Source organism: Schistocerca piceifrons, chromosome 1, assembly GCF_021461385.2.
Source record: "Schistocerca piceifrons isolate TAMUIC-IGC-003096 chromosome 1, iqSchPice1.1, whole genome shotgun sequence".
Classification (NCBI taxonomy): Eukaryota; Metazoa; Arthropoda; class Insecta; order Orthoptera; family Acrididae; genus Schistocerca; species Schistocerca piceifrons.
In genome coordinates this window covers 756,538,346-756,563,139 of record NC_060138.1, presented here as the reverse complement: position 1 = coordinate 756,563,139, position 24,794 = coordinate 756,538,346, and the positions used below count along the sequence as shown (strand labels likewise).

At 42.4% G+C, this 24,794-nt stretch overlaps 1 protein-coding gene across 1 annotated transcript in view; it reads right to left on the bottom strand.

The window, feature by feature from the left end:
• LOC124774873 (chymotrypsin-1-like) overlaps window positions 1-24,794 on the bottom strand; it is a 156,418-nt gene that overhangs the window by 90,127 nt on the left and 41,497 nt on the right. Inside the window, exon 4 of the mRNA XM_047249525.1 lies at window positions 12,474-12,579. Coding sequence (XP_047105481.1) covers window positions 12,474-12,579 — 106 coding nt within the window. The remainder of the gene's footprint in view (window positions 1-12,473; window positions 12,580-24,794) is intronic.

Sequence of the window (24,794 nt, the reverse complement as noted above, 5' to 3'; positions counted from 1 at the left end):
ACCCTGGGCTATTAATAAAATTAACAATGGGGCATAATGGCATACCATTCTTGTGTATCTCGGGTTGACATCCAAGCTATGGTGATTTATGTTTCATTACCAGAAATCTCTTTTTACATTTTTCACTAACAGATACTAAATATTATTTATTTTAGCTCTTAGGGTTCTTTGGAGACAGTCTGTGTGATCACCATCTAAATTTGTAATGTTAGTAGCTTCAAAGAATTTATATGTTTTGCTAATATAAACCATCTGTATACACGACACCAAGAGAATTTGTTTTATCAGCCTTGTTTTCCACTAGTTTAGAGTTAATTTTTTCCATATTGTATTCAGAACCATTAATTTAAACCTCTTATTATTCTTTAAGTGGTGTTGTGTGAATTTAGCCACCTTACTAGAAATGAAGTTTCTCTTTGCAATGGAGCTATCAGTACAATCCGTTGCCATCTTTGTACTAACTATCATTCTCATCAGATTCTTGTCACTAAAATTAGGACATAAATTGTACATAAGACCTTTTTCAAGCATTCAGACCTCCTCAGTGTAAAACAAAACATCAGTTAAATTTGCCAACCTATCGTAAAATTTAGAATCAGGATCAGTATCTCTAAAAGCAGAGCACTGTTTTAAACCTTTCAGTTTTCTTGTTATATCTCTCTATAACAGATTGCCTCTCTAAATTAACAAATTCATGATTATTAGGTGATGATTATTAGTGTTTTAGGGCGCACAACAACGAGGTTATCAGCGCCCGAACAAATTCATCCACAACTTCAAAGACAATATCAAGATATAAAACATTTTCCGACATTTTTAGTACAAATGGGCATCTTGACTTTTTTGGATTATCTACCTTTTTTTTAAATTTATCGTCATTCAAAATTTAGAACAGCTGGTATACATCTATCATCTTGCATTGTGACATCAGAGGGTTGTGTCTAGAAGTAGTGTTTAGGTCTAGCAATGTCATATGAATGTCGGAAATCTGGTAACATTGCAGGCTGTTGGTCAACTTGTGAAACATTATCTATGTATCCTTATGTTCATGACTGTGTGTGTGCTTAAACAAATAGACAAAATTTCTTCCATATCCCAGCAATATTATGTGTGTGCTTATGTTAGACTTAAATATTTTTCACATAATGTTTCGTTGTTATTTGTTCTTATATGACCAACAGGACAAGATGAAAATATTTTCCATACATTCACAGAATTTTTTCCCAATTAACCAGTAAGCACACTAATATGCAAACCTATTTAGAAAACTGTCATGCAATAATTTCGTCTAATGTTTCTAAGGGGTGGTGCTCGACTAACAGAAAAATTGTAAGCACAATATTCGAGGTTGTTGAGCTTGGTGTGTCAGAGAATGGATGGAGCAAAACTAGTATTGAAGCAGTTACAGTTGTATACGCCTGTGGTGAACTTCACTACACCTCAACATTAGCTATGTATCCTTATGTTCGTGATTGTGTGTGTGCTTAAACAAGTAGACAAAATTTCTTTCATATCCCAGCAATATTGCGTGCGTGCTTATGTTAGACTTAAATGTTTCTCTAAAGTCGCTTAGGTGACACACAGTATCTGGAAACGTCAGTACCATGTTGTACTCTTCAGTTGTTGTAATTCAGCCTCAGCGTACTCTACTACTGTTGATTCCCATTTATTATGTATAATACATGTCTATTTTGTCACAGACAGGATATGAAAATCTTCCCATCGTTACGTGATCACGATCTAAGCACTGTATGTGTTGTTCAAACACACTGTTGCAGATAATCTTAGGTCGGCAAATTTCCAAGTCGCCTGTAATAGTTTGTTTGAAAGTTTTTGGGCTGTGGCTGCAAAAAAACAGTCTGTGCATTTTCAAGACTATCACTTGTTCATCAATTTAATTTTTTGCTCATAGATTGATAGCATTTAAACATAAAATTAATGAACTTGAGGTGCGTCTGTTACGTAAAACACAGATTTCTCACACAAACCCAAACATGTTTCAGCACTTTTGAGTCATCGTCAGTGGGTTTTCCTTATTCAAGTCTGTAAGATGTGAACATATTTTAAGTGATAATTAATCTATCGTTTGTCATTGTTCTTAGTACTTTGTTTTACACTGTAGGATATGCTGGAACCTCTGTACATTATCAGGTACTGATAGCTTGTCATCTGCAGCTAACTGACGTTAATGCGAATTTGTCTGGCGAGTTAACACGTGATCTTATACCTAAAGAAATTTTGTTGTGCAAAGATATTTCGTGACTATGTTTGATATTACTTACTTTAGCTTTCTCAAATCTTTTCCCATTTGGGTTCTCATAACTTGTTGAGAAGCACTCACAAACACTACTGTGTTTACCTTCTCCCTCTCTCTTTCTGTGTGTGTGTGTGTGTGTGTGTGTGTGTGTGTGTGTGTGTGTGTGTGTTTAGCTGTTGGTGTCTTCCTTTCTTCAAAGAGTTTTCAGTGTGTCAAATAGTGTGCTACTGTGTAGTGTGGTATAGTCCTTTGTAATCAGATTTCCTTCTGCTAACGCCTTCTCTATGTGGGACATTTCTTGTGTCGTAAGTTCATGCTCAAGACTGTGGCTGGGTTTTCATATTTTTAAATCTGTTTGTATATTATTTGAGTGATGGTTACGGTGGTAGGAGATCAGCGAGCTTGCCACGGGAGCAGTTTTTAGAGCTTTCCGGTGTTCTGAACACTTGCTCAAAGCAAGCTGCCTGTTTATCCAATGTATGCTGACTGACAAGTGTTACATTTACGTTCTTATGTGCCTATTCTGTTGCATTTGTGTGTGAGTGTTTCGTGTGTTATGAGATTTTATCTGTGATGTATTATCTGTCCTGTATCCTATTTGAAATCCCTATTTCTTTAAAATGTTTTGTTTTCCTGTGAAGTAATAGGTGAGTATGTGGCATTTTGTTTTGTGTGTAGGCTGTTGGTATGCTGTGTCTTACATTTCGTCATTGTCTCTGTGTTGTGCAGTTCTGTGTTTTACAAGATCTTTTGTAGATCTGGTCCGTTCATCCCTTTTCATTTACACATATTTTGCAATCCTTCCTACTGTAGACTTCACTTATGATCAGTTCCCGTATCTTTCTCATTACTCATCTTTCAAATATTAATGGTTTTCACTTTCTTGTTTAGTTATGCTCCAGGTTTCTGAACTATACATGACTGCTGGATGTATTACTGTGTTATATTTTGTTATCTTATTGTTCGCTGAAATTGATTTTGAGCAGAGCGTCTCCCTGAGCGAATACATGTATTCCACTCGCACTCCTATTCTTTCCATGATGTCCGTTTCTGTGCTGTTGTCACTGGTAAGCCAAGATCCGAAGTATTGGAAATGGTGAACTCTCTCTGGAACCTCGTGCAATTTATTTCAAGGAGTTCTTTCTACTCTTGTCTTCTTCCTAGTTGCATGAACTCTCTTCTATATATAGTTATTCCATTTTTGGTACATTTCGTTCAGCTCACTGATTGATTCACTTACTAGTACTGTACCCTCTGCATATGCGAGATACCGGAAGTTACTATCCATCTGTACTCCCGCCCACTCCTGTTGCCTACATTCCCTTAGCACTTACCCTAAGATGACGTTGAACAGAACACATGGGAGAGCATCCTGTTGTTTGAGACATGTCTCTGCCTTGCACGTGACGTGACCTCTCGGAAACGCACTGCTGCCCTTGATCCATCCTCTCAAGATTGTCTCATTCTCTATAACTTCTCAGGGATTCAGAAGTCACGTAGTGCATGCATAATCTGTTCTTGTAGGTCTCGTATGAACGTTTAAAATTGACGTAAAGGTTGTAGAAATCTTTAACATATTCCCAGAAGTTATTGATATTAAATTCAAGTGCTACAAGTGTTACAAAACAGTACATGGTTATCTTTTCAATATTTTAATGCGTCTTTTTGCAGCTCTGAACGTACTGAAGAGAATGTAAAAGCTTATTTCAGTCATATAAAAAAATTATTTCAGCGTTTAAACATCAACTGTGTAAACTATGCCTTTTAAATGATTTCATACGAAAAGTCCGTGGAGCCTAGGAGACAAAAATACAGGTAAACCTCTGTCCATTCATTATGAATTATACCGCCCATGCAACTAACGAAACACAGCGGGATGGAAATGTCGAGCTGTATCGTTACGGGCAATCCTCATTTTTAGGGACAGTTCTAATGAATGTAAGGAACGAGTAGAGACGCCCTTGTGCAGAGAGTAGGACATACATAACAACCAGTTCTGCAAAAACAACTCTTTCATATGCTGGGCAAACTGCCCAACTCAGTCACTTCCTAGCGTCCTCAGAAGCTTATGGAGCGTAAAAGTTGTGTGTTGAAATTCAGTAACTGTGCACTACACTACTACACTCTTAAGTCTCAGAAGGTAAAATACCTCAGATTTAGATTTATTTTGAATCGAATGCCATTTTAGTTTGTTCGTCATCTAGATAGCAATTTATAACTGTTCTTTGCATCTTTTCTCGAACCCAATATTACGCTAACTGTAAAGTTTAAGTCTGTAGCTGACATCACTTTCAATGGCACCCGTAAAGATGAAGAAAGAGTTTCTGCTGTTAACCAACTGGAATACACCGCATGCAGTGCAACTTGCTGAAGGAAAGTACATGGTCCTCGAAAACTGTTAACACACATACAAATTCAGTTACTTCATTGCCCTGGTAACAGTAATTATATACTGCTCTCAGTATAGCTGACGTTTCTTTAATCTGCGAGAAAGGTCGATATATCTCCTCCGTCATGGTCACCACAGGCTTCGCCCATTGTGCTCCACACATGATTGTGCCAGAATGTGGCTCCCATTCTGCGAAAAACTTATATGCTTTAACGTAACTTTCAGCAACTTCAACTGCGGCTGGATTTCGCAATGGAGCTCTACTGTCTGAATCATCCAAGCTCTCTCCTCTCCAAAGTTTCAGTCTGCCACTGTACTCTCCACTATGCTATAAAGCTTCAGTCTACCAGTATATACTACAATGTAGAGTATACCATCCAGTCAAGGAAGTATCCTTCTTCTCAGACTGTCATTCTCCACAACACAGACTTACGTGGGATAGACTCCGGACAGTTTCCCCGAAACAGCAAGGAACCGCCCAGGAATTCCTATAAGCCACATAATCTCATACAAATTACGAAAGAAAAAGAAGTGACATGGTAGTGTAGTCAGTACAATATGATGTAAAACCAAATTGAAAAATGATTGCAATGACAAGTAATTCAAAGATGTTTTTAATTATTGCAACAGGAAATGCCTCTTCAATTCATATTACATATTTCTCATTTACTGTTTGAACAACATTACTTGGAACAAAACTGAAGGTGTCCACGGTTTTATATATTGGCATTCTTTGCCTCTTGTAGTATCATCTCCGACCGTAAGGCATGCCTGTGTGCTTCGTGCGGCTGCCTCGAGTTGAATGAGCATGCTGTTGCCTCACGAGAGAGATATACAGTCCCATGACGTCATACTGATAAGCTTATCAGGGCGTGGCAGGAAGTAACGCCGCTCAGTAGCGCAATGGCGGCACCGGAAGCTGACTTTTCCAGCGGATCGCGCTTAGTTAAAACTCTAGCGCGATCCGCCGCGGCGCCTCGTGCAGCGACTAAGTCCGTTTCAACGTCACCCGCGTTAGACAGCGTTACGCAATAGATGCACACAGCCATTGAAAAGCGTTTTGTTTGATCCAGTCGACAAACACGGGAACTCTGGTGTAAACTCCCGGCGGTAAGAGGCCAGCACAGTAGAGAGCGAATGAGAATAGACCCACAAGCTGCTCGTTCACATAGAGAGGTCCTCCAGAATCTCCCTGGAAACATGTTATTGTACTACAAAATTGCAATAAGAAAAAATCAACTTGAATCTTATCTAGGTGATACAGCTGCGTATTGTGTGCGTAACCTGTGATTGCTCTAACGTTATAAGACCTAGAACGCCAATATACCTATATTCATTACCTGTTATTGGGCGCTGCTGACAGTCAGATTAAACCTTTATCAAATATCTTTATCGTTTTTGACTGTTCAAACTCAAACTTTGCATTTTTCAAGAGGAATACTACCACAAATTGCGTGCTTTAAGACATACAAAAACTTTAAAAAATCATATATACGTTATCAGATATTTCCAAGTTTGGAATTGCGATACAGCACATTTTTTACAGTTTATTTTACTTGATAACTAGCAAACGAGGAAGGTGCAGCCACAGACGTGATAAATAAATAATTCTAACAGTCGAAAACAACAATGATATCTTTTAAAAAGGCAATGTATACATTTTTGCTTTGTACACATCTCCAAAACAAATGCCTACTGAAGTATCAACACTTACAAAAATTTGAAAAGAACATAGACCAAGCTAGGTAAAGATAAAAAAGAGAATGATGAAACAAAGTAATTGTAATAACTGAAGTAGTGACCCTGTAAATAGGAAGATACTATTCAAAGTAGAAAATAGGTTACTGTAATAGCTAAGTTAGTATTTCCTACTACATAATTATGATGAATGTTCAACAGTCTGCCCTAAAGAAGCGTAATAGGATCTCTGATGTTCTCAACACACGTAATAATTTGTCAGTATCAGTAAAGATCACGTTTTGTCGAAAACTGACATTTTGAGGCCATGGTTGTGTAAAAAATAGGTTGTTCTTTCGAAGAAGATATATTGTTGTTGTTGTGGTCTTCAGTCCTGAGACTGGTTTGACGCAGCTCTCCGTGCTACTCTATCCTGTGCAAGCTTCTTCATCTCCCAGTACTTACTGAAACCTACATCCTTCTGAATCTGCTTAATGTATTCATCTCTTGGTCTCCCTATACGATTTTTACCCTCCACGCAGCCCTCCAATGCTAAATTTGTGACAACTTGATGCCTCAGAACATGCCCTAACAACCTGTCCCTTCTTTTTGTCAAGTTGTGCCACAAACTCCTCCCCTATTCTATTCAATACCTCCTCATTAGTTACGTGATCTACCCATCTAATCTTCAGCATTCTTCTGTAGCACCACATTTCGGAAGCTTCTATTCTCTTCCTGTCCAAACTAATTATCGTCCATGTTTCACTTCCATATATGGCTACACTCCGTACAAATATCTTTCAGAAACGACTTCCTGACACTTATATCTATACTCGACGTTAAGAAATGTCTTTTCTTCAGAAACGCTTTCCTTGCCATTGCCAGTATACATTTTATATCCTCTCTACGTCGACCATCATCAGTTATTTTGCTCCCCAAATAGCAAAACTCATTCACTATTTTAGGCGTCTCATTTCCTAATCTAATTCCCTCAGCATCACCCGACTTAATTCGACTACATTCAATAAACCTCGTTTTGCTTTTGTTGGTGTTAATCATATCCTCCTTTCAAGACACTGTCCATTGCGTTCAACTGCTCTTCCAAGTCCTTTGCTGTCTCTGAGAGAATTACAATGTCATCGGCGAACCACAAAGTTTTTATTTCTTCTCAATAGATTTTAATACCTTCTCCGAATTTTTCTTTTGTTTCCTTTACTGCTTGCTCAATATACAGATTGAATAACATCGGGGAGAGGCTAGAACCCTGTCTCACTCCCTTCCCCACCACTGCTTCCCTTTCATGCCCCTCGACTCTTATAACTGCCATCTGATTCCTGTACAAATTGTAAATAGCCTTTCGATCCCTGTATTTTACCCCTGCCACATTTATAATTTGAAAGAGAGTATTCCAGTCAACATTGTCAAAAGCTTTCTCTAAGTCTACAAATTCTAGAAACGTAGGTTTGCCTTTCCTTAATCTTTCTTCTAAGATAAGGCGTAAGGTCAGTATTGCCTAACGTGTTCCAACATTTCTACAGAATCCAAACCTTCCCCGAGGTCGACTTCTACCAGTTTTTCCATTCGTCTGTAAAGAATTCGCGTCAGTATTTTGCAGCTGTGACTTATTAAACTGATAGTTCGGTAATTTTGACATCTGTCAACACCTGCTTTCTTTGGGGTTGGGATTATTATATTCTTCTTGAAGTCTCATACATCTTGCTCACCAGATGGTAGAATTTTGTCTTGCCCGGCTCTCCCAAGGTCGTCGGTAGTTCTAATGGAATGTTGTCTACTCCCAGGTCCTTGTTTCGACTTAGGTGTTCCAGTGCTCTGTCAAACTCTTCACGCAGTATCGTATCTCCCATTTCCTCTTCATCTACATCCTCTTCCATTTCCAAAATATTGTCCTCAAGTACATCGCCCTTGCATAGACCCTCTATAAACTCCCCCCACCTATCTGCTTTCCCTTCTTTGCTTAGAACTGGGTTTCCATGTGAGCTCTCGATATTCATACAAGTGGTTCTCGTTTCTCCAAAGGTCTCTTTAATTTTCCTGTAGGCAGTATCTATCTTACCCCTAGTGAGATAAGACTCTACGTCCTTACATTTGTCTTCTAGCCATCCCTGCTTAGCAGTTTTGCACTTTCTGTCGCTCTCATTTTTGAGATGTTTGTATTCCTTTTTGCCTGCTTGATTTACTGCATTTTTATATTTTCTCCTTTCATCAATTAAATTCAACATTTCTTCTGTTACCCAAGGATTTCTACTAGCCCTCGTCTTTTTGCCTAATTGATCCTCTGCTGCCTTCACTTTTTCATCCCTCAAAGCTATCCATTCTTCTTCTACTGTATTTCTTTCCCCCATTCCTGCCAATTGTTCCCTTATGCTCTCCCTGAAACTCTCTACAACCTCTGGTTCTTTCAGTTTATCCAGGTCCCATCTCCTTAAATTCCCACCTTTTTGCAGTTTCTTCATGATTCTTGAACCAAGTGTTAGCTATGATTAATTTATGCTCTGTGCAAAATTCTACTAGATGGCTTCCTCTTTCATTTATTACCCCCAATCCATATTCACCTAATATGTTTCCTTCTCTCCCTTTTCCTACTCTCGATTTCCAGTCACCCAGGACTATTGAATTTTCGTCTCCCTTCACTACCTGAATAATTTATTTTATCTCATAAAATCCTGAAAACATCAGACAACAAACTCTGACTGCAGACACCTCTGCAGTTAACACAAGAGACAGTAGAAAACACTAGAAAATATGTCTCGCTTCCTTTCTTAAGCGTCATATCCGAATATATAAAGAATCTATTTAGAAACAGAAACATGAATGTATGTTTCCACACAGTCCACGAACTCCAGCTGGCAGCTATTCATAACGGAAGGAATAACAAGCCCCATACAAAAGATCGGGTATATATGAACCCAGTAGGCAAAAGTGCCCCTCCCACTGTATAGGACAAACTGGGAGAAGCTTCGAGATTCGGTTCAAAGAGCATTTAGATGCCATTCAGATTAAACAAACCATCAAAATCTGCATTTGCAATGCGTGCAGCTTTTGACCAACATGGAGTGAAAACCATTGAAAACCAAACCAAAATACTGCATCGTTCTGAGTAAGGTAGCCTTATGAATCTACTTGAAGAGATAAAAGTGTATGTACATCAGAATCAATCATCATCTCCTCATTGAACAGACAGACTTGTCCAATGTAGCCTTCTTAAAAAATTGCACTCGACTTTTTTCCAATTTGAAACATGAATAAAATTACTTTCTTTGATAACAATATGCAGTCACGACAACAAAATAAACACTACCCTAAAATGTAGCAGCCTGTTCGGTTACACATTAATACAATTGTTAAATTTGTTTAAACTCCCAGCTAGGTATCATATGTTACCATAATGTCTAGGGTCGTAATATTTGTTTATTTCTCATTAAGTATTTTCTTCCCTTTGTACACCGCAGTATTTACATGATATCATTTAAGTACATTTCGTAACAAAATGGTTGCTACATTTGTTGTCTTTATTTGTAATTAATTCTCAATGAACGTTAAATGCATGTAATGAAACATTGCATCTTTCTAAACTTTCTGCTAAGAAATCAATGTTATATTGCAATATCTGTGAGAGAGGGTTCCTTTGGTACTCTTCTATTTGTTGTATCGCCATCTTTTTGTACATTTTCTCATGTAACCAAAATTTTTGGTGTGTGTGTGTGTGTGTGTGTGTGTGTGTGTGTGTGTGTGTGGTGCTTTGAGCAATTTGGTTATATATAAAAATCAAATTAGTGCTATATATACTGTACTGTACAGTATTTCACGAATACACGCCAACAACATCCCAACAAAATGTCGCGAGATTTTCAATTCAAATAAAATAAAACTATTCAGTCTTAAAGATTTGTTTATACTGTTCTCGATCGTTATGAAGAACAGATACGTTTAAGTCATTTCCAACATCGTTTTTCACTGTAGAGCGCTAGCGTCCCAAGAATCATTCACCACAAGGGGAAGTAAAGAGCCAAAAATGTACGTTATCTTTAACAAATGTGCATCTTGGTGTGAACAGCTGTCTGAAGATGAACCTGTACGTTCCAAACCGGGTAACCGCTATTTTAGGAAATAAATAGCATTATCAATTGTGACTGGTTGCTGTCTTCGTCTCCGAAAGAATCAAGCTACATCAGATAGGACTGTTCACTAACGAAGCAGTCTTTCACAAGAAAGTATTGTCGATGTATGATGGTAGGGAACTGCTGTGGATAAAGGTAACAAATAAAAAGAGCCTGACAGTAACTGGTTACGAGGTTACTGCGAACATCTAGATCACGTCATGTCGTATAAACATTTATTGATCTGTAGATGATTTGCTATTAAATGTTGTCTACACGTAGACTCAGTGCCAGGAAAAGGGAAAAGAAGTCTTCGAATAGCTGGAATGGTTCTGGCAAAGTCTAACGTATCTATAAGAGAAACTGCATAAAAGACGATAGTGTGACCGTTTTTAGAGTATTGTTCCAGAGTTTCGAATCTGTATACAGTATGCATTACAGAAGACACCGTACGAAATGAAAGACGCAGTGGTCGTATCGCAACGGAGCGGTCTACCGAGTATGACGGAACAACAACAAAGTAAAGGGAACATAAATGTAAACCATGGAAAAAAGTGACGTAGTTATTTCTCTTAGGTGTAGTTAGGGAATCGGTTAGCTGAAGGGTTTGCGATTATTCTACTTTCACCGTCGTATATCTAGCGTAGGAATCGTGGAAATGAGGGAGATTAAGGCCTCTACACATGCACACGTGGCCTGGGGCAGTCTGGCTTTAGAGGGTGAACGGTGCGGACGCGCGCTGTGTTTCGGTCTGTGACGCGTCCAGCCTGCCTTGTTTACTTTACGGACTTGAGACTCCACTTGATTGCGACGGGGAACATGGCCAACCGCTTTAGGAAAGCAACTCTTCGATTCACCTTTAATAATGAATACAAACGACCAACAGTGATGAAGTTAAAACACTTCCTCCGTGATGAGGCTCGATACCGCCATCGGAAATAATTATCATACACCTTTCCATTCTTAGTCAGGTATTTGACAATATGACGTGTGACAGAATATTGAAATATGTTCTGTGCGGCCTTCTGTTTTTGAACGCTAACGGGAACGTCGGCGCGGTCACAGTGACGCATGCGGACTTGGGCGTTCGTACCGTAGAGCTGACAGCGGAAGAAGACATTGCGGCTTTCGGCGCTGCGGAGTGCTTCAGAATCACTGCGGAACGCTGGGTCCAGTTCAACACGCACTTCCTTTTAAATAGGGTGCGTCAGATCGCCAATGACCTCCGTTGTCATGTGCAGGTATGTCGCAGTCGTTATATACGACAGTCAATCCAAGACCTGCACTGGGTACGGCAAGGAAGATCATCGCCATTCGGAATGCCTACAAAGGCACGTCACTCAACTGCCACCAAGTGAGATGCCGAGAGATACTCCACTAGCGCCTGCAACCTTCCCTCCTCCTACCACATTCGAGCCTGTCTTTCTGTCTTCAGACACTGAAGGTCGTGTGTGCAAGCAGCTGCCACCCTAGAAGCGCAAGAGGCGGCGCAACGGTACTTCCAACCGGTATGCCTTGCCGTCCATCCGTGATTCTGTGACCGATGGCCCTAGTGAAAAATCGATGATTTCTTAAGATTGAAAGGATAACGATATTACTTTGGCCGACCAAGAACAGCTCCGCTCCATTGGCGGCTCGGCTATTCTGCAGAGCCGGCCGGAGTGGCCGAGCGGTTCTAAGCGCTACAGTCTTGAACCGCGCGACCGCTCCGGTAACAGGTTCGAATCCTGCCTCGGGCATGGATGTATGTGATGTCCTTAGGTTAGTTAGGTTTAAGTAGTTCTAAGTTCTGGGGGACTGATGACCTCAGAAGTTTAGTCCCATAGTGCTCAGAGCCATTTGAACCATTTGAACCATCTGTTCTGCAGATGTTGTCGTCGAAGTTTGCGGTGAATCGTATGGACACATACGAGGCGCCGACGACGTCGAGGACGCCGCGGAATTCGTGGAGGGATTTGAGGCGTCCGCAATGGACTATTAAAAGTATGGCTGCAGCGGTGGATTCCAAGGACACACGTCGCGCGGCGCTGACCGCTGGCGCCGTTCTTATGCCTGCCGGTAGGATCTCCGCACGCCGTGGCCCACAGCCTAACTTCACGCATACGATTAACAACAGCACTTGGGTAAAACTCCAGCACCTGCCGGAAATGATTTGACTTTCCGACACTGACGTCGCACTGCCTCGGAAGGTGCTCTTGGCCGCGCTGCTGTGGAAGGTTACACCTCTTACTCCTCTCCCTGCGACGACGCGGTGGACGCGGAGTGACCGCGTATGTTCCGGGGGAGGGCTCCCAGTTGTCATTCGCGAGGAGGAGGAGGAGAGTAGTGTTTAACGTCCCGTCGACAACGAGGTCATTAGAGACGGAACGCAAGCTCGAGTGAGGGAAGGATGGGGAAGGAAATCGGACGTGCCCTTTCAAAGGAACCTTCCCGGCATTTGCCTGAAGCGATTTAGGGAAATCACGGAAAACCTAAATCAGGATTGCCGGAGACGGGATTGAACCGTCGTCCTCCCGAATGCGAGTCCAGTGTGCTAACCACTGCGCCACCTCGCTCGGTTGTCATTCGTGAGGTGTGTGGTGCCTACTATGATGGGCACTGAAATATGTAAGCTGGTTCTGGCCATAGAAGGGAAAGAGCGCGATTTTACTCTACATCTACATTGATACTCCGCAAGCCACCCAACGGTGTGTGGCGGAGGGCACTTTACGTGCCACCGTCATTACCTCCCTTTCCTGTTCCAGTCGCGTATGGTTCGCGGGAAGAACGACTGTCTGAAAGCCTCCGTGCGCGCTCTAATCTCTCTAATTTTACATTCGTGATCTCCTCGGGAGGTATAAGTAGGGGGAAGCAATATATTCGATACCTCATCCAGAAACGCACCCTCTCGAAACCTGGCGAGCAAGCTACACCGCGATGCAGAGCGCCTCTCTTGCAGAGTCTGCCACTTGAGTTTATTAAACATCTCCGTAACGCTATCACGGTTACCAAATAACCCTGTGACGAAACGCGCCGCTCTTCTTTGGATCTTCTCTATCTCCTCCGTCAGACCGATCTGGTACGGATCCCACACTGATGAGCAATACTCAAGTATAGGTCGAACGAGTGTTTTGTAAGTCACCTCCTTTGTTGATGGACTACATTTTCTAAGCACTCACCCAATGAATCTCAACCTGGTACCCGCCTTACCAATAATTAATTTTATATGATCATTCCACTTCAAATCGTTCCGCACGCATACTCCCAGATATTTTACAGAAGTAACTGCTACCAGTGTTTGTTCCGCTATCATATAATCATAAATAAAGGATCCTTCTTTCTATGTATTCGCAATACATTACATTTGTCTATGTTAAGGGTCAGTTGCCACTCCCTGCACCAAGTGCCTATCCGCTGCAGATCTTCCTGCATTTCGCTACAATTTTCTAATGCTGCAACTTCTCTGTATACTACAGCATCATCCGCGAAAAGCCGCATGGAACTTCCGACACTATCTACTAAGTCATTTATATATATTGTGAAAAGCAATGGTCCCATAACACTCCCCTGTGGCACGCCAGAGGTTACTTTAACGTCTGTAGACGTCTCTCCATTGATAACAACATGCTGTGTTCTGTTTGCTAAAAACTCTTCAATCCAGCCACACAGCTGGTCTGATATTCCGTAGGCGACAGTGCGGAACTGCATCGAACGCCTTCCGGAAGTCAAGAAAAATAGCATCTACCTGGGAGCCTGTATCTAATATTTTCTGGGTCTCATGAACAAATAAGGCGAGTTGGGTCTCACACGATCGCTGTTTCCGGAATCCATGTTGATTCCTACATAGTAGATTCTGGGTTTCCAGAAATGACATGATACGCGAGCAAAAAACATGTTCTAAAATTCTACAAGAGATCGACGTAAGAGATATAGGTCTATAGTTTTGCGCATCTGCTCGACGACCCTTCTTGAAGACTGGGACTACCTGTGCTCTTTTCCAATCATTTGGAACCCTCCGTTCCTCTAGAGACTTGCGGTACACGGCTGTTAGAAGGGGGGCAAGTTCTTTCGCGTACTCTGTATAGAATCGAATTGGTATCCCGTCAGGTCCAGTGGACTTTCCTGTATTGAGTGATTCCAGTTGCTTTTCTATTCCTTGGGCACTTATTTCGAGGAGATCGCTCCCCTCTTTCTCGGCCGCTACGAACACTGCCTGCTTGCCGACGGCTTCAATTATGTTTCACGTCGAAAGAACAAACAACCACACCTCAACACCTGCCAGGATCTGTGGTCCGTCGTCAGCGAGCGTTCCTTCTGTCACATTTGGGAGATTCGGCATGGCATTGCGCAGAGACATACTCTGAAGCTCCTAAGAAACTGATGTTGCACGGGTATGGAGACAACCTCATGAATCCATGGAACCTGCGTGTCACCAGGGGCTTTTCAAGCTGGTGGAGGCTCTGTAATGGTGTGGGGCCCCTGATACGCGTAGACACAAGTCTGACAGGTGACACGTACATGAATATCGTATCTGATCACCTGCTTCCACTCATGTCCATTGTACATTTAGAAGGATCTGGCCAATCTCAGCAGGACCATGTGACACCTCATACGTTCAGAATTGCTACAGAGTGACTCCAGAAACACTGTTCTGCGTTTAAACACTTCCGCTGGCCACCAGACTTCTCAGACATGAACATTATTGAGCCTAACTGCCATGCCTTTCAACGTGCTGTTCAGAAGAGATTTTCACCCCCTCGTCCTCTTGGGGATTTATGTACAGCCCTGTAGGATTTGTGGTGTCAGTTTTCTCTAATACTACTTCAGAAATTGGTCGAGTCGATGCCACGTTGTTAATGATGATCACGTTAGGTTTGTGGGACGCACAACTGCGCAGTCATCAGTGCCTGTACAAAGTACCAGTTTTTACACAGTCCAATTTTTACACAGTCCATTCTAGCAACTGTCACGAATGATGATGATCATGATAAAATGACGAGGACAACAGAAACATCCAGTCCCTGGGCAGAGAAAATCCCCAACCCAGCTGAGAATCTAACTCGGGACCCCATGATCCAGAGGCTGAATCGCTGGCCACTAGACCATGGTCTGCGGACATGCCACGCCCTGGTGCGGCACTTCTGCGTGCTCGCGGGGCCCTACACGATATTAGGCGGGTGTACCAGTTTCTTTGGCTCTTCAGTGTACATGTCATATCGAGCACTCTGCGAGTTGCCTGGATAGGCTTTATGTCTCCCAGGGCCTGTCAGTGCTGTTCAAATAAGGAACCATTGGCATCCTCGAACTACTGTGCATAATTCAGCACCGCCTTCCTCTCACAGCGTGCAATGTGATGTCGTCATGCACTGTGGAAATTAAACACCACACACATCTTTCCAATCGCTACGAAAATTGCTCGGTGGCTGGAGTGCACCAAGCCTGCGATACGATGAGTCTTGATGCAGGTTAGCAGGAGGTGCCTGCATGGGACCACCTTTCAACAGCCTGCTACTTTGCTGTGTTCCATGACCTTGATATGCAACCACCCTGTCTGACCAGATGGACTGCCACAGAATCGAGGCTCACGTAGTGCGCTGTCACGTCGCAAATGACATGGAATGGTCTTGAGGACACACTGTCAAGATATGGTGTGGCAGGAAGACTCCTCAGTGCACCAAATCGTGACTGCAAGAAAGCAGCACTGACAACTGGTCTCAGAGCTCGTCACTCACGGGTACATGGGGCAGATATCATTGCTAACTGTGGAACACTTTCGCCACATTTTCCAGTAGAGCAATATGAAATTGATGACATGGAGCTGGTTTTGTCCAACATCATTTCCACAGTCTTGGACATCAGGGCGGAAAACTCCGTGCAGGACATCACTCGTGACCTCAAGGATGCGATACCAAAGGGCACTCCAAACACGTCAACTGATGTGGATGGTCTCCCTGTGGAATTCTACTGGGCTTTCCAGGATTTGGTGGTTGCGATGTTCAAAAACTTTTGATGGCGGGCGCTACGCTTCCGCTGGCATTTATCGAAGGTATCATCCAATATCACAAGCTGTGGCATGGGACTACAGTTGCCCAACTCTATCGCTTAACGTTACTCAATGCCGAATCCAAGATACTTGCACGTATTTTGGCGACACATTGCTGCCAGATCCTTCCGAGTGCGACTTATCCTTCCGAGTTTAATATTCAATGAACAAATGATTCCAGGAGGACCAATCAGTGCCCCAACAGCCACTTGTGATTGTCGAAATGTGGTTGCTCTAACAGCTATGTGCGATCTCTGTGCAGCATTGGTGGCTGTTGACTTTGACAGTGCTTTTGTTCAGGTGCGACATGGGTTGTCATCGTGGAGCAGATGGGCTTTCTGTCCCCCTTCACTGGTGCCCTATGTCGTGTCTACGCCAGTGTCTGCGCCGTTATCCAAGCTACAGATCGTATCGCGAGAACGGTACCAATACACCATTCGTTACATAGATGCTCCTCTATGCAACCACCCTGTAGCTGCTTATAGGCTTGTCTCACGACACACTTGTCAGGATTCATCCTGTGGCAACACTGAAGTTCTGCTGCCACGCCTAGGCAGATGACCTGTTGCTGGTAGTGCAGTCGTGGGAAGAGACCACAAGCATACTTGATCTGAAGTCCACATACGGAGCTGTGTGTGGCGAACAGTGCTTTGAGTATTGCTTAATCTATGGCGATACCAACTGGCTGCGGACTCATACGAGAAGAATTGACGCCTCTGCATTGCTTCCACTACCTTGACATCAACTTTACGTCCACACTTTACGGATGTCAGTACATGACATCCTCAGCTGGCCTGCCCTCATGAACATATGTGGCCACTCTGAGCATAAGATCATCACCAGGAGAGGTATAACGGGCGTAACCGGCCATCTGGCAGGGTGGCCAAGTGCACCTCCAGAAGCAGTGCGACACCAATGGCAGAAAATCAAATCATTTCCTGCAGAAGTTGGAGTTTCACCTGCGTACTAATGTTACAGTTGTAAATCGTAGCCGCATGGTATGCTGCACCAGAGAGGTCAACATCTGATGTACCCTCCAAGGCACTCATCTGGCCGTTTGGTAACGTTGACTCCATTGCCTTGGTGCATTGCGAAGTGTGGAATGTTTGAACGTCCATGTATTTGGTTGGTGCATAAGCTCATAGGATTTTTCCATAACTTTAATAAACATAACAGACACACGTAACAGAGACTTCAGTCGTCAACAGTATGTTCTCATTGACTATTTAAAAGTGTCTTCCAACGCTGGGGTAACTTTTCGATTCAACGACTACAGAAACCATGTGATTTTGAGGCCAAGAACGCATCGAATCACGGCTGGAGCGCACTTTCATCCAGGAAGGAAGTCCCTTGAATATTGTTCGACAGAGAGCGGAAGACATGAAAATCTGAGGGCACGAGAGCAGGTGTACAAGGTGGGTGTGGAATGACTTCCCAATCCAACTCCTGTATAGTGTTCTTTGTCAGTCTAGAAGAACTCGGGCAGGCATTTGCGTGGAGTATTATCACTTCATACATTCTTCCTGGTCGTTGTTCTTGGATTGTGTCTGCAAGACGTCTCAGTCGTTGACAATAAAGCTCGGCAGTGATGGTTACACCTTGGGGAAGAAATTTGTACACCACTCCGTCACTGTTCCACTAGATACATAACATACCTTCTGTGCATGTGTATAGGTCTTTGTTCAAGGAACTGCTGCTTTGTTTGGGCTCAACCATTCCTTTATTTTCCTGATGTTAGCATAAAGAGAGCATTCCCCGTCACCAGCATAAATACAGGGTAAGAATTGTCGGTGTTGCTCACGAGCCAATTGATAACAAGTACTCGCAATTGAACATATGGTCGTATGCTGATTTCTGTGATTTTCACTTGGAGCGTACAGTATCCACACACCAGATTTTTTAGCCCTCGCCACCTCATGCTAATGTCGTACGATGGCGGAATAAAGACGGTTCATCATATTCGACAGTAACCGAGTACACTGACGTAGAACGTTATGGATTTAATGCGTTTATAAGATTTTCATGAAATCCCAAAGATCTTCTTGAAAGCGAATTGTCACTAACGTCAAAACGATCCTCCTCAAAACGAGAAAATCATTTTCTTGCCGCGCTTTGTCGAGTGGCATTATACCCACACACGGCGCAAATGTTTTTGGCTGCCTCCGCTGGTGTCACACCTTAACTGAACTCAAACAGTAGAACATGTCGAAAATGTTTAGGTTTCTCAATATCTAGCGTCCACAGTTTCACTTTCTCGAAATGAAAAAAGGATAATGTATAAACTTAAATAGCAAAAGTGAACTACAAATAAAAAGACAATCGATAAATAGATCCGTAAAACGGAATATCAACATGCGAAACAAAAACACTACGAACTTATGCATAAGCTAATAGTTTTCAACCTGGAGCTCAAAGCGGAAGTCCTCCCGATGTTGCCAGCGATTGGTCTCAGCCTACAGACAGCGTTGGGGTACTTGGACAGGTGGTAACATTTTTAAGGTGAAATACGATACACTCACGCTCCCCTAGAGGGCGGGGGCCTTGGAATCTCCAACGTGTGGTGTCGCATGGTGGGCTTATATCTGATCACCATGAACGAACAGTGGTTGGGCCCAGGGAGTTCACTCAAGTGACAACTGTTGGTCATCTACATACCAACCTCTACATCCACGCTGGTGTCGGTAGAACACATTGCGCCTCTATTCGCGCATGTGTCTGGTATTTTCGTGGATCTTAGCCACGTATCCGTGGGCCTGCTATGCACGCACTCCAGACGTCCGAAGAATTTCTACATTCACTTACTGTGCAACGTCCCTTGCAATAACATGGAGATCAAGTATCCATTGACGAGGTGCACTGCAGGGGTGTAACGTTCATCAGCCGCTCCTCCCAACATCAGTCCTAGCGACGTGTCATCATGTCGCCTGTGGACAATTTGCCACTAACCAGCATTTTCATCCAGTTGGTATGATCAACACCCTATGCTCCAGCTGTCACTCGGTGGACGATGGCGTCCGACGCTTGAACTGCACCGTTGTTCGAGAAATCTGGACGCTGCGAAGGCAAATGGTCACTGTTTTCTTCGTGCCCCTACATCCGTGGTCGAATGGTACACTTTCATTTTCCAAGAGAACGTGTGTTTCTCTGCAACCAAGACTCATGCGACTATATGGATCAAAGGGCGGACAGTCGCCTACCTTTATGAAACGGGGTGAAATCGCGGCTCGGTCTTAAGACAATCCTGCAGAATAAACTTTCTGTGAACTAACGACGTCGACGCTACCACACCTATGTGTACTTCGTTCGTCAGTTAATTTCGTGGAGGTTTGCGCGATCATCCACCCAGCAGCAATGTGCCTGGTGCGGGTGACTCGACTTCTCTCAGATACACCACTGACACTCCTCATGTTGCCTCAAGGCCCTGGCGGTCGCAGCAGCTGACACCACTCTGTCCTTGTTTCCCGTTCTCCCCTCTCCCCTACCCACCCCTGTAGTGTCTAACGATGGCATTTTAGGATTACAGTTGAGTATCTCCTTCCTTGACTGTCCCCTTTTATTGGCTTCCAGATGCTTAGTGGTGCTGAGGACGCCGTGACCAGGCCTCCAGATTTCGAGTCCAGCTCACTCTGCCCCCCCGCCCTGCCATCAAGAAAGAGATGACCCACATGTGCTCTCTCTCATGCCACCTCCCGTCCGCTTACGAGGAACGCTCAGTTTCTTTCCCCATTTGCATTTTACGGTATTAACTCCTCATTTGCTGTATTTTCTTTTTGTCCGAAATAAAATTTGTATTTCCCTCTGTTGTCACCCTGAAGAAAAGAAAACAAGGGTAGTATTCTTGACCAGTAATCAGAATGTTCTGGGTCCCGGATTCGAAACACGAACTGATAAATTCTGAATAAAATCATCTGCAATTGGACGGAAGCCTTCTGGCATCGGAAACCACTCTCGTTCTGCCAACGTACTTGTGAAAGACGTCGGAGGAGAGGAGAGAGATTTGGGGCACTTTCTTGTCGTTCGTGTGGGAAACTGCCCCTAAATGTTGGAACAATCAGTTACGATCAACGCCGTGAGGTATCAGAAGGCAATTAAGACGCAAAATGTGTATCCACAGGACATGTGACTTATGTGTAACTTATGTGTGATTTAAAGTTCCGGACCCTCATTCAGATCTGTGATTAATCGATGGAAGGGTAACGTTCTACAGATCGAGGCGCAGAATATCAGTTGTTTGAACATAGTAGGAAAGCTAGCAAATATGAAAAGACAGATTATCAATCTAGATATAATCGAACTGTGAACTGGAGTGGGAAGAGAAAAATGATTTCTGGTCAGAAGTGTAGAGGGTAGTATCAAACTCAGCAGAAAATATTCTAACGAGAGTAGTACTCTTTATGAAAAGTAAAGTGGGGGCAGAGAGCGATTTACTGTGAGCTATTCAGTGATAGGGTTGTTCTCATCGGAATCGACAGCAAAACCAGTACTGAGAATAATACTACAGGTATACACCCCGACGTCGCAAGTATAAGATGAAGCGATAGGGAAAGTATATGAGGATATAATTCGCTGTGGAAAGGGAGATGAAAATGTAATAGCCATGGGGGATTTGAACACGGTTGTAGAGGATGGAGTGAAAGATAGGTTTACAGGAGAATATGAGCTTGTCAGCAGGAGAGAGGCGAAAGACTAATTGAGTTCTGTTATAAATTTCAGCAGATAATAGCGAATACTCTGTTCAGGAGTCACAAGAGGAGGAGGTATACTTGGTGGAGGCCGGGGGATACAGGAAGATTCCGATATCAGGTACCGGACTGTGAAGCGTATCCAGGAGCAGATATATATTCAGATCTCAATTTATTAGTGGTGAAGAATAGGCTGAAGTTTAAGACAGTAGTTCAGAAAGAATCAATACGCAGAATAGTGGGATATGGAAGTACTGAGGAATGATGAGATACTCTTCAAGTTCTCTGAGCCTATAGATACTGCTATAATAAATAGGTTAGTAGACAGTTCAGTCGAAGAAGAATGGACATCTCTAAAAACGGCAGTCACAGAAGCTGGAAAGAAAATCATAGGGACACAGAAGGTAACTGCGCAGAAACCGTGGGTAAGAGGAAACGTACTTCGGTTGATTGATGAAAGAAGGAAGTACAGAAATGTTCAGGGAAATTCAGGAGCACAGAAATATAGGTCACTTAGGAATGAAATAAATAGGAAGATCATTGAAATTAAGAAAAAAGGCTCGATGAAAAATGTGAAGAAAATGAGAAAAATGATTGGCGAAAGGACTGGTTCAGCGCATAGAAAAATCAAAACAGTCTCCGTGAAATTAAAAACAAGAGCCATAATATTAAGAGTGTAATGGGAATTCCAGTGTTAAATGTAAATGAGATAACGGATAGGTTTGAAAGGGTACAATGGATGCATCTGTGTGGGGAGACCATTTGTCTGAAACAAGAGTCGACAGGGAAGAAACAGAGCATCCGGTAAAGCAATCAGCATTTAAAAGAGCTTTCGACAACTAAAGAAGAAATACGGTAGAAGAGATATACGAGATTCCAGCGGAATTTCTAAAATTATTGGTGGAAGTGGCAGGAAAACGACAGTTCTCATTGGTGTGTAGAACGTATGAGTCCGGCGATATACCATAGGACTTACGAGAAAACTATCATCCACATAATTAAGAAGATAGCAAGAGCCGGTAAGTTCGAGAATTATCGTACATACTCTCAAGCTGCTGGGAAGAATAATACAGAGAACAATGGAAAAGAAAAATGAGGATTTGTTAGATGACAATCAGTTTGTCTTTAAGAAAGGTAATGGCACCAGAGAGGCAGTTATGATGTTGTGGTTGATAATGGGAGCAAGAGTGAAGAAAAACAAGACACTTTCATTGGATTTTTCGGCCTCGAAATAGTGTAAGATGTTCGTGCTATAGGGAGAAGCAGATAATATATAATACCTACGAGATCAAGAGGTAATAACAAAGAACGACCAAGAACGAAGTGATCCAATTATTAAGTGAGTAAGACAGGGATGTAGCCTTTCGCCCCTACTGTTCAGTCGGCACATCGAAGAAGCAATAACGGAAATGAAAGAGAGGTTCAAATGTGGAATTAAAATTCAAGGTGACAGAATGTTATGATATAATTCGTTGATGACATTGCTATCACCACTGAAAGTGAACAAGAATTACAGAATCTGTCGAATGGTGCCAACAGTCTAATGAGTGCAGAATATGGACGGAGAGTAAATCGAAGAAAGACGGGACTAATAAGTAGTAGAAATGGGAACAGCGAAAAACTTAACATCAAAACTGGGGATCGCGAAATACACAAAATCAAGCAATTCTGCTGTCTAGGCAGGAAAACAACGTAGGATGGATGGAGCAAGAAGGACGTAAGAAACAGACCATCATAGGCAAAAAGAACATTCCTCGTCAAAACAGAAGTGTATTAGTATCAAACATAAGCCTTCATTTAAGGAAGAAATTGCTAAAAATGTAAGTTTGGAACACAGGATTGTACGGCAGAGAATCATGGACTTTGGAAAATACGAAACACAAGGGAATCGAAGCATTTGAGATAAGGTGCTACAGAAGACTGTTGAAAATTAGGTGGACAGATAAGGTAAGGAACGACGAGGTTCTCCGTAGAATCGGCGAGTAAACGAATACCTGGAAGACACTGAAGAAGGGACAGGACAACATTACATCTATTAAGGCATCACGGAATAACTCTCCTGGTCTGTAGCGAGCGGTAGAGAGGTAAAAATTGTAGAGGAAGACAGTGGTTGCAATACATCCAGCAATCAACTGAGGATGCAGATTGCAAATCTGCTCTGAATGTTAACGTTGGCACTGGAGTGGAATTCGGGTCTGGCCGCATCAAATGAGTCAAAAGACCGATGACCCAGAAAAAAAGTCTAAGCATAGGTGAATGCACTTCGTCACAAAATCGCCAGTGGTTTACAAAATCCAACTAGCTATGCACTGTAAAGTGGCTTGAGGAGTTTATATGGAGTTGTACATGTATGTGACCCCACCTTGAGCTATTTTTTTAGTACGTATGGCAGATGTGAATGCGACTGATAGAAAACAAAAAAACAAGTTTTGGAGGCTGGTATTGGAAAGTTTGAGGATCTGTATTTGATTCGTAATTTTATGGTTGATGTGAAGTATGAACTGGGACGTGACCAAGGCAACGACACAAAAACAGCTGGTGAGTTAAAGCTGTAAAAGTCGTCACTGTAAGTGCTTGTACTCCTTGCACTTACGTCCTATCATTTATACATACATACGTACACAAGCACATAGATACATAAAAAACATGCAATACAGAAATACAATATACATAAACAGAAAAAACGTGCTACCATTGCCCTACAGTCGTTCAATTTGTGTATTTTACATCTTCTGTTCGTCATTATTTGACCGATCTTTATTTATTTCTTCATTTCGTTGGAGTGAAATGGATGTACCGTAAATAAGAGCGGTGACGATAATCTCGAGAATACTGTTTCCAGCTACGTTTATTTAATTTTAGGAGACGTCAGTAAATTACCTCTCAGAACAAACAGAAAAGATTGGCCTCCTAATTGCCAGGAACGTCCGTATGCATAATTATAAAAGAAAAAGGGAATTGGAAATTACTTACTCCGCAAGTACCAGAATAACGGTCTCCTGCGCAAATGTGCTGCGGCAGTATACCACTAAACTTTTAGCCGATGTGACACTCCTGGTTGTTGATGATGGTTACGTTGGTTTTCTGAAGCCATGGTGCCAGCGTATCGTTTCCATATTCGTACTACAAAAAATAATACTCATGATTTAAATTCTGCATATAATAATGGTCAATGGCAAGGTTAACATACGTTGACTTTGAAGTAAAAGACTACGCGTTTTAGTTAAAAATTTACTCTTATACAGGGTGAGTCACCTAACTTTACCGCTCGATGTATTTCGTAAACCACATCAAATACTGACGAATCGATTCCACAGACCGAACGTGAGGAGAGGGGCTAGTGTAAATGGTTAATACAAACCATAAAAAAATGCACGGAAGTATGTTTTTTAACACAAACCTACTTTTTCTTAAATGGAACCCCGTTAGTTTTGTTAGCACATCTGAACATATAAACAAATACGTAATCAGTGCCGTTTGTTGCATTGTAAAATGTTAATTATATCCGGAGATATTGTAACCTAAAGTTGACGCTTGAGTACCACTCCTCCGCTGTTCGATCGTGTGTATCGGAGAGCACCGAATTACGTAGGGATCCAAAGGGAACGGTGATGGACCTTAGGTACAGAAGAGACTGGAACAGCACATT